A 13,736-nucleotide genomic window follows, 5' to 3' on the forward strand; every position below is an offset into this window, starting at 1 on the left:
AGCTTGCATACTTTTTCACACAGCTTAGAGTTTTCCTCTCTGAGCTCCTTTACAGTGTTGAGAAAATCAGTATTTTGTTTCTTTAAGCTAATGATCTCGCCGTACAACAACTGCAAAGTTATTGCTTTCGTACCTGTATCATCATTATTATTATGCACTTGCACTTGCTGAGGGAGGTGGGAACCACTAACATTGGTGTTGTTATTGTTGTTAGTAGTTTTGGGAGTATTTGCGCTGTTATTTCCAAATGTCTTCTGCGTTTGTTGTTTTTGTACGTTTTGCATGTTCTGCTTTTGTTTGATGTTTGTGAGGCAGTCTTCGTTCCGGTCGGAGCAGATACATCCATGGCAGCAACATATATAGAAGCTGGCAATGGCTGTTGATGTATGAACTTTCTGCGTACTGTTGTTGCACTTCATATAATCCAAATCAGCAGCAGTAATTTTGGCGGAAGAGGCATGATAAAAACTTCCACAATCCGCACACGCGACTTTGGTCACATCCACTATATCGACTTGCAAGTTGGACAAAACATATTTATGTATAGAAAAGAACGTATTGGCTATAGTGTTCAAATAAAACGTATTAACAAAGCGCGCACCCCACGACACTGCGAAAACACGTTCGCATACAACGAAAGTCAATATAATCAATACAAAGTCAATATAATCAAAGTGTGGCATGCAAATGCGTAGGTTTGTTTTTTTTTTTTCTTTTTTTATTTATGTGTGAATATACCCAGTGTGCAAAAATAATTATCGTGTTTGACCATTGACTGGGGAGAGCAGTGCTGTGCAGTGATCGCGTTATCTAATCCACGAAGCTGAAGCTCCGAGCCTAAACGCTAGTGCACACGCCGTGGTCGTTGCACCTTGCAACAAGCACTGCAGCTCTTTCGTCCTTGAATGTGCCTGTTGCACACTCAGTCAATGAAGATAATAACAGATAAAATGGCGCCCAACGTGTGGGGCCAGCCCGATTGAGGAAAGCAACTTTTAAGTGCTTTGATCAAATATTGGCTTCACATGTATGATTCACTCCTTCAATCAAATAGTCTGTCTGCTTTTTGGAATTTTTTTATAAGATTAACATCTTATAAATTTTTTTGATTTTTTTTTGGTTTCGATTGTTGTTGTGTTCAAATAGTTTTATATGGATGCGAAGAATTTCTGCTGGAATTGACGATCCTATAGGCTAAATGCCTTGAGATGCGTATCGCGGTTAACCTTCGTATTTAGGGAATTATTTAAGCATAACACTTCTTTTGGTTTTGTTGCAAAAATACGTGATACGCCTTTGGAATTTTTGTCATTAAGGCTAAATGTCAACTGACTTACCAGGTGTTCACGTTTGCTACAATCCAATAGAAAAAATATACAAGTTTTCAAATAGTAAGTACATCTCAAACTCGTTGTCGAGATGCCACCTCAATTTAATACCTTTTTTTTTATTTTTCGTTTAGTATTTGGGAAAGACTGAATATTTCGGAAATTGTGATTGTACAACAAATAAATCACAACGTATATTTCTTTCTCAAAAGGTTGCATGCCACAACACAGTATGACATTATGCCCTTACTTTCACCCTTGTGCCACATTATCACTACAGAGATTCCCATGGTTTCAAACCAAGTTTATTTTTGATGATTTTTTGTTTTTTTGATAAAGAACTTTTTTTTTGCGTTGATTACCAAGCGAAAAAGCTTCTAATATTTTGGTGATTTTTTTTTGGTTTTCTTAAAAAGAATTTTGTTTGCGTTAAACTACTTTTTTTAACACTGCGTTAAAGGGTCATATCTTTTTCTTGCGAGTGCAAATATACATGTACCTTTTTATCTTTTTTTTTTGGGAATATGCCATTGTGTCACAGCGATCAACACTCTACTTTGCAGGGTGGATGTTTTCTATGTAGGAAGGCTTTTACGAATAGGGATAACATACTAACTACCGCGTGTGACCACCGCTTCCACCGAAACTTTTCAGCAATTGTGTCTGCGAGGTCAGCAACGGTTTTTGAGGGTTTGGAAAATCACATAGCCCAAATAGTAGAGGCGAGGATAGAAAACACCTTATCCAGTTTTTTAGAGCTGTTAAATATTAACCCTGCTCAACAAGTCCCTGTAGGCAATGATATAAGTCAGCCAGATAATTTATCTGCTACTCAACACCTACCAAATAGGTCTACACCATTGTGGCCTAGAGATGCACCTCCATTTCCAAATCAAAGTAGTGCTAATTTTCATAACCAGATTGACCAAATGCGATTGAGCGAATTGTCCACTGTTCCTTATACGTGTAGGATAGCGCATTTAATTTCTAGTTGGGATGTAAAGTTCGACGGCACCTCTCGTCTATCAGTTGATAGTTTCTTGTCCCGAATAGTTTCTTGTGATAGACGCACTCAATGGTAATTTTAATATTTTGTGCGAACACGTACAATGTCTGTTTGTGAATGAGGCCAAAGGCTCACCGTAGGTCGGTGGAAGCGTACGGTGTTTTGCTAAGGCTGTGGCGCACCAAGATGTCTCAAAACAACAATTGCGAAAACACCAAGTTACATTATGTACAGCTGATGACAAAAGCGAAGTAGTTTTCGGTACAATAGATCTTAGTGTCCAATATAAAGGCAAAACCGAAACGATAACGTTCTTTGTTGTTCTCAGTATGTCCCAGGATATAATTTTAGGAATTGACTTTTGGCATAAGTTCCAAATCGGGCCGAATATAATCTCAGAAATTTCACTCGATCAATCTTGTAACTTTGACGAAAACTCGCTTCCGTTAAGCGTTGCGACAGCATCATTTAAGTTTAATTAAAAACAGGTTTCCTAGCTTCGAGAAAGAAGGCTTAGGAAAAACTTCTTTAGTACGAGTACGAGATTCAGCTCGAACCCAATGTCCTCCCGATAAAGCAGCGTTATTTCCCATTTTCACCAGCTGTCGAGAAACTCGTACATGCCGAAATTGATGAAATGATTAAGTTAGGTGTAATCGAGGAAGCTCCATGGTGCAGTCCGGTCGTGTTAGTGAAAAAGCCAGGTAAAGTCCGTCTGTATCTTGATTCAAGGAAAGTAAATAGCGTTACCGTGAAGGACGCCTATCTCCTTCCTCATATTGATGGGATTCCTAGCAGAATACCCAAGAAAAAATTCATTAGTTCATTAGATTTAAGGCGCGCCCTTTGGCAAATTCCCCTAGCCGAACAGTCCCGAGATTACACCTGATTTACCGTCCATAATCGTCCGCTTTACATATACCGTGTCATGGATTTCGATCTTTACAACGCCCCACAAGCACTTGATTGATCGCGTAATTCCACCCAACTTAAGAGATCAAGTTTTCGTCTATTTAGATGATTTATTAATTGTGTCAGAAGATTTTGACACACATATGCCCGTCCTTGCTGAAGTTGCTCTACATTTAAGGAAAGCGGGGTTGACCATAAATGTCAACAAAAGTAAATTTTGCATAACGGAAGTGAAATATCTGGGGTATATCGTGGGCAATGGGACTATACGTACCGACCCCGAAGATTTCGGTTGTTACGCAATATCCGGTTCCAACAAACGTCAAGCAAGTTAGACGGTTTTTGGGAATGGCGGGTTGGTATCGCCGATTTGTGGATAACTTTGCTGCAGTGACAACCCCTCTTACTAATTTATTAAAGAAGTCCAAAAGTTTTGAATGGAACGACGACGCCCATCTAGCCTTCGAAACACTGAAAGAAAAACTCTGTACAGCACCAGTACTGGCTAGTGCAGACTACACAAAACCTTTGATCATACAATGTGATGCGAGCAAGTTAGGAGTTGGCGCGGTGTTGGTCCAAAAGAACGTCGACAATGTTGAGGTTCCAATATCTTATTTTTCGCAAAAGTTAAACAAAGCGCAAACTCACGGACTTCAGCAACTTCCTCAAAATTTTGTCGTGACAGACAATCAGGCTCTACATTAAGCGAATCTTTCCTGTGTTCGATGTTAAACTTAAATCTTTGCAACTGCAGAGACCAGAGTTGGCTGGATAAATCGGTTTGTCGCTTAAGCCACTGCAAGCTAGCGTGGTCAGTAACTGATCGGGCGGGGATCGAACGAAGAAAATGCCGGTACGAACTCACGGCAGATTTGGTACCAAAAGAAATAAAAACCAACGAATTAGAATAGTGATAAAAGTGTATATAGGACCCACGGGAACGCGGAAGACGCGAAACGGTACCCATTAAGGGGTCGCTGTGCCTTAAAGGACACATGGGCCAGAAAGGACCCATCCGAACACGGAATTTTGGGCTGTCGGATAGCCTGAATTAAAAGAGATTATAAACGCTAAAGGTTAGTTTGGTAAAACAACTAACTTTACAATGGGGCGCGTTATCATTCCCTTTTGGGTGCGAATGTCGGCCACTCGAACTCTTTTATCAGTTCCATGGTATATATTGGTGACCCTACCCAAGCGCCATTCATTAGGTGGAAGATTTTCTTGGCGAACTACAACTAGGTCATCGATGGCAATATCTTTTTGAGGGGACTTCCATTTATGACGTTTGTGAAGTTCCTTTAAATATTCCTCCTTCCATCGAAGCGAATGTTGTTGACTAAGAGCTTTAAGTTTTTGCCATCGGTTGATTAATGAGATTGGATTTGTTTCGGTGGGGCGAGTAATGGCCCCAGTTATAAAATGACCCGGAGTGAGAGCTGCACAATCAGCGGGATCGTTGGAATTAGGTGATATCGGTCTTGAATTTAGACAGGCTTCGATGCGACAAAGAAGGGTTTGAAATTCTTCAAAGCTGAATTTCTGAGAAGCAGCGGTACGACGAAGATGGAATTTTAAACTTTTAACCCCTGCTTCCCAGAGACCACCCATATGAGGAGCGCCTGCCGGGATAAAATACCAGGAGACTTCTTGAAGGCTATATAGGTTGCACACAGACTCTTGAGTTGTGGTAATGAATTTTTTAACGACTTTTTTAAGAACCGTAGATGCTCCTACAAAGTTAGTTCCATTATCCGAAAAGATATTTTTTGGACAGCTTCTTCTAGCAATGAACCTTGAAAATGCGCCTTGAAAGGCTTCTGTTGAAAGATCGCTGGCAGCTTTTAAGTGAATCCCTTTCATAGAAAAGCATACAAAACCACAAGCGTAACCTTTAGTCATCTTGTAAGATCTTCCCGAAAAACTTTTAATATCGAATGGACCGGAGAAGTCTACACCTGTATTTTCAAAGGGTTGGGAAAGTACCGTTCGTTCTTCCGGGAGAGCCGCCATAATTTGACGTTGATTCTGTTTTCTGTGTATAACACATGGTTTACAATTATGAATAACAGTCTTTATGAGATTTTTGGCTTTCGGAATCCAATATTGTTGGCGCAGTAACCGAAATACCAATTGATTTCCGCCATGAAGAGAGCCCTTGTGAATAAGTTCTACTAACAACTTTGCGAAATAACTACTATAGGGCAAAATAATCGGACGCTTTCCGTCTTCAGACAACATCTGCGAATTTGTCAGTCTACCGTTGGCTCGAATTACACCATGAATATCGAGGAATGGGTTTAAGGAGAGAATTTCACTCTTTGGCGATATTGCAATTTTAGCGGTAAGATTCTTGTGTTCCTCTGGAAGGTGATTCATCTGGGCAAGTATTATGAGCCGAACTCGAATTTTAGAAATTTTTTCTCCAGAAATAATTAGAGAGGGGTAAGAATGTAACCGTCGGGTATATCGGTTAGTTCGATTGAAGAACCTAAACACATATGCTAAGACCCAAAGTGCACCGGAAGCGAGGAAAATCTTTCTAAGGGATCCTCCTGCTTCGACACTTGTGCCTTTAATCCCCTCGCTTCGAGCGTAATGTCGTCTATATCTACATGCAAGGAAGGCCACTGTTCTACGGATTTGGCTAACCACAAGGGGCCGTGCCACCACAACTTATTCGAGCATAAGTCCTGTGGGTAAGTTCCTCTGCTACCAAGATCTGCGGGATTATCCTTGGAATAAACGTGACTCCAATGCCTAACGCTGAGAGCATCTTGAATCTTTGCCACTCGATTAGCGACAAAGGTGGTCCAAGAGCAGGGCCTCTTTCTTAACCACGCGAGAACGATGGTAGAATCTGTCCAGCGGTATATATTTTCTACTTTGAATGGAAGTTCCTTTAGAAGTGATTGAAGCATATCGACCACCAGAACAGCACCACACAGCTCTAAACGGGGAAGTGAAATGGTTTTAATTGGTGCGACTTTCGTTTTGGCCAATAAGAGAAGACGTGATTCCCTGGTTTTCTACTCTTAAATATATCGCCCCGCGTATGCCTTTTCCGAGGCATCGCAAAAGGCATGAACTTGGAAGGATGATTCCTCAGAATAATATACCCATCGCAGAATTTCGATTTCCTCTACAAGTTATATATAATTTTCTAAAAATGCTTTCCATTTGGAAAGAGTTTGAGGAGATAAGGGCTTATCCCAGGGAGTACCATCAGACCACATTTGCTGCATAACTATATTTGCTAGCACCACGATTGGTGCTAGCCAACCTGCTGGGTCAAAAAGCTTCGCTATCAGAGACAATGCTTCGCGTTTCGTATACGTGTCCTGGAACGAGGGGACCTGAACTTTAAAGAAGAATCGATCTGATTTAGCGTTCCATCGAATTCCTAATGCTTTTGTAGTGCTTGTTTCGTCTAGTTCCAAGAAATCTTTGTCTAGGAGGTGATCTTGTGGGAGATTTTTAAAAATTTTTAGAGTTTGAGGACCATTTCCTCAAGGAAAAGCCAGCGCTGTATAATGATTCGATAAGTTCATCTCGCGCTTGTAAAGCTGTGGCTATATCGTGGAGTCCTGCTAAGACATCATCTACGTACATGGAGTTCCGGAGAATTTGAGCTGCTAGTGGATGTGAATCCTGAGCTAATTCCATTAGCAGAGAATTTGAGCTGCTAATGGATGTGAATCCAGAGCTAATTGAATAAGTGTTCTAATTGCCAAGTATGGTGCGCAATTTATCCCGAAAGTGACTGTTTTAAGTTGACAGTCTTGTATGCTACCTTGCGGGTCATCCCTAAAAATAATCCTCCGATAAGGTCTGTGTTTAAGTTTGACCAGAATTTGACGATACATTTTCTGTATGTCGCTACTTAGAACGAACTTGTACAGCCGCCACCGAATTATAAGAAGAGTTAAATCCGATTGCAGAGCCGGGCCTACATGGAGAATATCATTTAACGAGACGCCTTCGAAGAGTTACATGACGCGTTAAAAACTACTCTCAACTTCGTCGAAGTACTTTCAGGTTTCAGAACCGCGTGATGTGGGAGGTAAATGTGGTTAGGTGAATGTTCGAAATTTGGAGCTTCTATTCGCTCCATATGCCCTAATTCAAGGTATTCCTTAACGACATTGTCGTATTCTTCTTTTAAGGAAGGGGTTTTTAACAATCTTGTTTCGTTGCGATAAAATTGCTGCAGCGCGATTGGCCGAGATGCACCTAATTTTAAATCCGTGGGATAAAAACTTTTAAACGCAAACGACACGACATATCTACAATCGGGTGTTCGTATAGTCGTCTTCGATTACAGTTCTTCGCAAAGCGAGTCCTCTGCAGACTGAAGATTTCTTTTAGGAACTTCTTCCAATTCTCAGAACTTGCGCAGTTGACAATCTAACGAAATATCCTCCCGGATTGTGACTTTGGTAGCAAAGCAAGAAACCTGTGCAGTGGAAGATGCTCCAGTGATGATCCACCCGAACACGGTCTCTTGGGACAGGAAATTGTTATTTAAACTGCGCTTTACGCCACCTAACATTACTTTGGGATATAAATCCCCTCCTATCAAAACATCTATCAGACCGCTTTGAAGAAAATAAGAATCTGCTAAAGGTACTTTAGGCAGTTGATCTAGTATCGATTCATCTATTGAGGTTGAAGGTAAGTTGTCAGTGTTTTTGGGTAAAACGAAAGCATTGGCATCTATGAAAATATTTGGGTCACGGGGTGAGCCCAAAACGAACGAGCAACTCTTCGAGGTATTGTTGCAAACTGTTTGATTAAGTCCCGAAATAACCGCGTTGGTTTTTGAGCATGGCAGCTTTAAAAGTTTCCGAAGTCGCTCGGAGATGAACGATGCTTCGGCAGCTGAATTAATTAAAGCTCGAGCGACATATGTTGACCCTAAATGGCAAATATGAACCATCGCATTTCCTAGTAGAGCTGAAGATAAATTCGACGATTTCAAATTTTCTTCATTCGATTTTGGACTACTAGTGTGAAAGGCTTGTGAAGTAGTTGCGTTTGTGGGGTCTTTCGAAGGTTGAGTGTTAGAGATCACTCTGTGGAGTAGAGTATTATGTCTACTTTTGCACTTAGAGCACGCGAACTGGCTCTTGCAGTCTTTCATTGAGTGGCCTTTTGTCAAACAATTCAAACAGCAGTTGTGCTTTTTAATTGCCGAAAACCTATCATTTACTGGAAGAGCTAAAAATTTTGTACATAAACGTAAGGGATGTTGTTGTTTAGAACATAATACGCAGTTTGAATGGGAAACATTGGTAGCAAGTGCTACTTTCTTTTGGGCTCCCGTATTGCCCGATTGTGCAGGTGCTTTAAGTGAAAGGTTCGTCGACGATGATGAATGTGCACCTTTCACATCCAATATCGACTCCAGGGTCCTGTATCGTTGCGTCAGAAATGTATCCATTTGACTCGAATTCGGTAGAGCCGATTTGTCCGCTAAGGGTTGTTTCCGGTAGGCGATTCGAACACAGATAAATTAAAATTGGGTCCCACTCCTTAACCTTGACGTCATACATTCCCAGGGCAGATAAGCATCCATTAATGCTCCGCTGAAGCTCCTTTAACGCTGTTGCACTTTCAGTCCGAATGACTGGAAGCGAGAAAAGCACCTTTAGATGACTCTTGACCAACACCCGTATATTTTTGTATGCCGCCTTCAAGTTAGACCAAGCCATTTTGAAGCCTATATTAGTTAGGGGGGCTTTCGCGACGATTTTCTTTGCTTCACCACTTGTTTTCTGAAGCAGGTTGTAAAGTTTTTCGACGTCCTCCAGTCGCGAATTTTTAATGTAAATCGCTGTGAATAGATCGCGAAAGGATGGCCAAGACACGTAATCACCATGAAATATTTCCGTATCACATGGCGGTAAACGCAGACTATTGGACTGGGTGGCTACTTCGACAGTGACAGTGGCTGGAGCAACGCTTGCTTCGACCTGTTGGATGCATTCAGTAATGCGTGACAAGCAGGATATATAATCCCTAAGAGATGTTGACTGCTTTGCTTTGACCGCTTCTACTTCATCCTCATTCTTCAAGGATTGTAAGCATTTTTCATATGCTAGCTTTGTGTTCGACCAAGCGTCGATTAATTCTGTTTTTAGAATTTCCAAGGAGGTTTTCGAATTTTCCTTTAAATAGGCTTCATTAAATTCCGCATTGAATTCAACAATTTGGTTTGAACACCTAGTAAAGTAACTTAAGGCCATATTTACTCTCAAAACTACAACGCTTTATATGCCGAGAATTAAAACGATCGAGTAAATATGACGAATATTGGAATGTACCCAAATACTAAAAACCGTCAATTTCTCGAATTTAATTCAAAGTTAATTTTTGAAAAATTTCCTACGGGGTCAATGTAAAAATTTCCTACGGGGCTGTATGTTCCTACAAATGTGCCTTGTATGTATATGTACGCAAGTAACAACACGCGCTAACAAAATTAAAGAGCGAGAAAATAACAAAGGCAATGGAAATGGGGGTTGAAATATTGTAATTACGTATGTATGTATGTATGTACGAAAATATTTAAATCAAATGATTTTGTTAACTTAAAAAAGTAACCAAATGAGCGATAGGCAAATGCTTATTGCATATTAAGTTAAATACTGAAATTTAATTTAATAAAATTTACGTAGACGTGAAAATTTAAATATGGATTTTATTTATTTTGCGAGTAGGAAAAAATAAACCAGTGATTTCGAGACTCGAAAAAGATTATTAATTTCCACTAAACGTAAATTTGTATTAGTGGATAAACCGCGAGAACGATTTGAATATCCAACTTCAAATAAACGTGGAAATAATTAAAATACACTGCTAGAACTGATAAATACGATCAATTTTATTATCAATTTAATTATTTTTCAAACCGAAAATTAAAAACAATTCACTTTACTTTTTGCCGAAAATTGGCTGAGAAAGTCGCGAACACTTTACTGCGGGCGATCGTATTTATCTCTCACTTGTGTATGTGACTAATTAAAATATCGCTATTAGCACTACTAAAACAATTTCTGTTTAGTTTTTAATTTTTCACTTGCACATATGTAAGTATATTTTTACACAAGAAAAAACCTAATTGCTCAACAAATTAATTATATCACACGCACCTGTTTTATGATTTTTTGATTGATGAAATTTTTGTTTGTTTGTATCGAAATTAATTTGCTGGTCTTTCTTCTTCTTCTTCTTTGTGTTGATGTCTTTTCTGCCTCTCTTTGCTGTAATTGTATAGGTATGCGTTTTAGTTTGTTTTCCCAAAAATCCCGTGCAGTTCGACGGCTCGATGCACCAAATGATCGGGCGGGGATCGAACGAAGAAAATGCCGGTACGAACTCACGGCACATTTGGTACCAAAAGAAATAAAAACCAACGAATTAGAATAGTGATAAAAGTGTATTTAAAAGGATAAATACAAAGGTATACAAGCAAAGTAAGTATATAGATTTATAGGTACAATAGAAAGTTAATCACGATAGAAAAACTTATAGTTTACCTGTAAGACACGATGATGGCTGGATGCGATTCCGATGATGGTTATCAAAAGACTCATCGTTCCAGCCAATCATTAGTTACTTCTCTCCTAGTATGCAAATGATCACCGGTGATTTTCCAATGACAGAGTTGCTTTGTAGGGAACTGCTGAACTGGGAGAACACCAGCGATTCCCAACCATTGCAAGCCTTTTGGCTTCAACAGTAACTATAGTGAACTCCTGCCCCTCAACAGCTCTAAATTTCTTTAAACTTAGCAGCTGCTAAACACTCGAGCTCTGTTACGCTATAGTTAAATTGAGGTCCGTCCGTTAGTTGATTTAAAGTCGACCGAGTTTTTGTCCGAAGTTGATAAGTCATGTCCGTCAAAATGATAGCCGTTTGCCTGATGTACAGTAATCGACAACTTGGTTTATAAAAGATTCGAACATCCCAATGGCAATCCTGAAAGGGAATCATTTAATTGGAAGCTTTGGATTCCCACATCGCTAGTTCCAGGTGTTATCGCAAACGCGCACTGTCCACCAAATAAATGTCATGGTGGGATTGCCAAAAGATTGGAGCGATTGCGCAATAATTTGTATTGGCCAAATATGACGGTTGATGTTAAAAACTACGTCAGCCGATGCGAAACATGTAAGCAAAGCAAATCGCCCAATGTTACGCTAAGACCACCAATGTCCGCACAGTATACGGTACAACGACCGTTTCAGAAGTTATATGTTCACTTTCTTGGACCTTACCTAAGATCTAAGCAGGGAAACATAGGCATTTTCATAGTTTCAGATCATTTAACAAAGTTTCCCCTCTTAAAAACTGTTAAAAACTTCAATACTTCCTCTATTTTTGACTATTTTCGCGTGACAATGTTTTTATTATTTTCGGAACACCCGAAATTGTAATGAGTGACAATGGAAATCAGTTCAGATCTTCGCAATTTAACACGTTGTTGTCGGCACGTGGAATGTTTATTCCGCTTTGTACAGTCCGCAAGCCAATGCAAGCGAACGTGTCAACCGTTTAATAATCGCTGGTATCAGAGCTTACCTGAAGAAGGATCAGTCACACTGGGACAGGAATATCTCCGAAATCGCTGAAGCCCTCAGGAGCTCGTATCATCAAACGATCGGAGAATCTCCGTACTTTGCATTGTTTGGACAGCAAATGATTTCCCATTCTGGTGACTATGAACTCCTAAGGAAGTTCAAAACATTGGATGATATTGTACTCGACAGAAGCGACACCCTGAAACTAATAAGACGAAATATTACCGAAAACATCACCAAAGCCTTTGAAAACTCGTCAAAACGTTACAAACTTCGTAGCACTGACAAACGCTTTGAGATTGGTGATTGCCAAACTAGCTCCAAACTTTGTAAAGTTCTTACAATAAAGGGCAATCGCATGTACGAGTTAGAAGACGTCGACACAGGTAGAAGAGAAGTTTACCACAGAAAAGATATTCAAGATAGCAATTAGGCCATACCGCACCAACTCTCTAGGTGGGGGATGTGTACCGTAGTACAAGGCCCCAAAACATTTTTCCTAATTTTTATTTTTTTATTTACAGCAGACTAAACCTACTTCCGAAAAGAGTTCTGCTTCTTTTCCTTTGGAATTCAACACTGAAAAGTCGTCAGAAAACTTTGCAAAGTCTAGCCGTCCGGGTAAATTTTCAAAGTCAAATAGGCGCCATAAAGTTTTAAAGTTTTAAATCAGTGCAGTGGTTAATAGACTTGTGACATATTTGTCAATATGAAATACGCCTTTTCACGCCATCAACATCAAAGTTAACCGATTAATCCGACACCCGTGCGAATTAAAACTTAATATCAATTCATAAATTTGCCTCCGGTAACCAGCATATTTTGAGCCCAAATTTATAAAGAGAGATACATGGTAAGTGTACACATTTTTATTAAATGACTAGCTTTACTAGGCGCACGTTGTAACGCCCGAGACCGAATGGATGTTGCGTTATTTTTTCTGTTTTGTTTGTTGATAATTTAATTTATTGTTCTGTAAATTGAATTGAATTTTGTACGCATATTTGGTGAAATTTTCTGTTAAAACATTTTATTCTTGTATCTTATTTTATATTATTGTATTGCTTTTACCGCTGATGATTGTTGCTTTGATTACATTCCGAAGAAGAATGATTGGTGAGCCAATTTTCAAAGTTGATATATGCGCAGGCATTCCTTTTGGTTCTAAGGAGTATAGAAATTCATTTGGATAATTCACAATTTTATCTTCATCTGTAACTGTGTCGATCGATTTATATTTCGTCACTTCACCAGGAAATTGATTTTGAAAGCGATCACTGATTTTGTTAACATGATCATTTTTGGGAGCTAAGATAGTTCTTCCGCATAGCCTAAATTAAATTTAAAATTCTTAATTCTGAAATATGAAAAACTTTCGTCTTGATCGAAGGAACCTCGAGCCAAAATTTGGTGATGATCAAAGTATAGCAAACACGTTTTCATAGGGAACACACACACAGAATTTGGTTTTTATAGAAGATGTAGATAGACTGAAGCTAAACAATTTTTTTAACAGCGGCAGATTACTAAACGTCCAAAAGGCATAACAGCTAAACTCAACAATGCAGTCAAACTTTAGGTGGTAAAATAACTTAAGTTTGTACGGCAGCCATAGTTTTTCCCCATTCCACATTTTACTGAAGGTTTTAGGACTTAACGTCACATAGCTCCTTACCAATTTTAATTTTCCTACCATTACGACATCCAGATATATGCAGTATAATATATTCCATTTGTATGGGAGGTGCCACGCCCCCTTTTTTCCAATTCCATATTTTCTTGGTGGTGTTAAGGATTGACCTCAAATAACTCCATACTGAATTTCAATGTTCTGGCATGTATACCTTCATAGTTATGCAGTACCAAAGATTCCATTTGAATGGGAGATTCCACGCCCCCTTT

The 13,736-nt window shown here is 39.4% G+C and overlaps 1 protein-coding gene across 8 annotated transcripts in view; it reads right to left on the reverse strand.

Moving 5' to 3' along the window:
* The window catches only part of TBC1D16 (TBC1 domain family member 16), a 435,866-nt gene that overhangs the window by 206,547 nt on the left and 215,583 nt on the right, over positions 1 to 13,736 (reverse strand). For 2 of the 8 annotated variants that reach the window (XM_067766135.1, XM_067766134.1), the window contains exon 2: positions 10,404 to 10,514. The exons of 4 other annotated variants lie outside the window; for them this stretch is intronic. In XM_067766135.1, coding sequence (XP_067622236.1) covers positions 10,404 to 10,514 — 111 coding nt within the window. Of the gene's footprint in view, positions 1 to 10,403; positions 10,515 to 10,790; positions 10,863 to 13,736 lie in introns of those variants that run through there. 2 more of the 8 variants (XM_067766138.1, XM_067766132.1) reach the window with 2 other exon arrangements.

The sequence above is a fragment of the Eurosta solidaginis genome, chromosome 2, assembly GCF_040869045.1.
Source record: "Eurosta solidaginis isolate ZX-2024a chromosome 2, ASM4086904v1, whole genome shotgun sequence".
In the NCBI taxonomy this organism is placed as follows: Eukaryota; Metazoa; Arthropoda; class Insecta; order Diptera; family Tephritidae; genus Eurosta; species Eurosta solidaginis.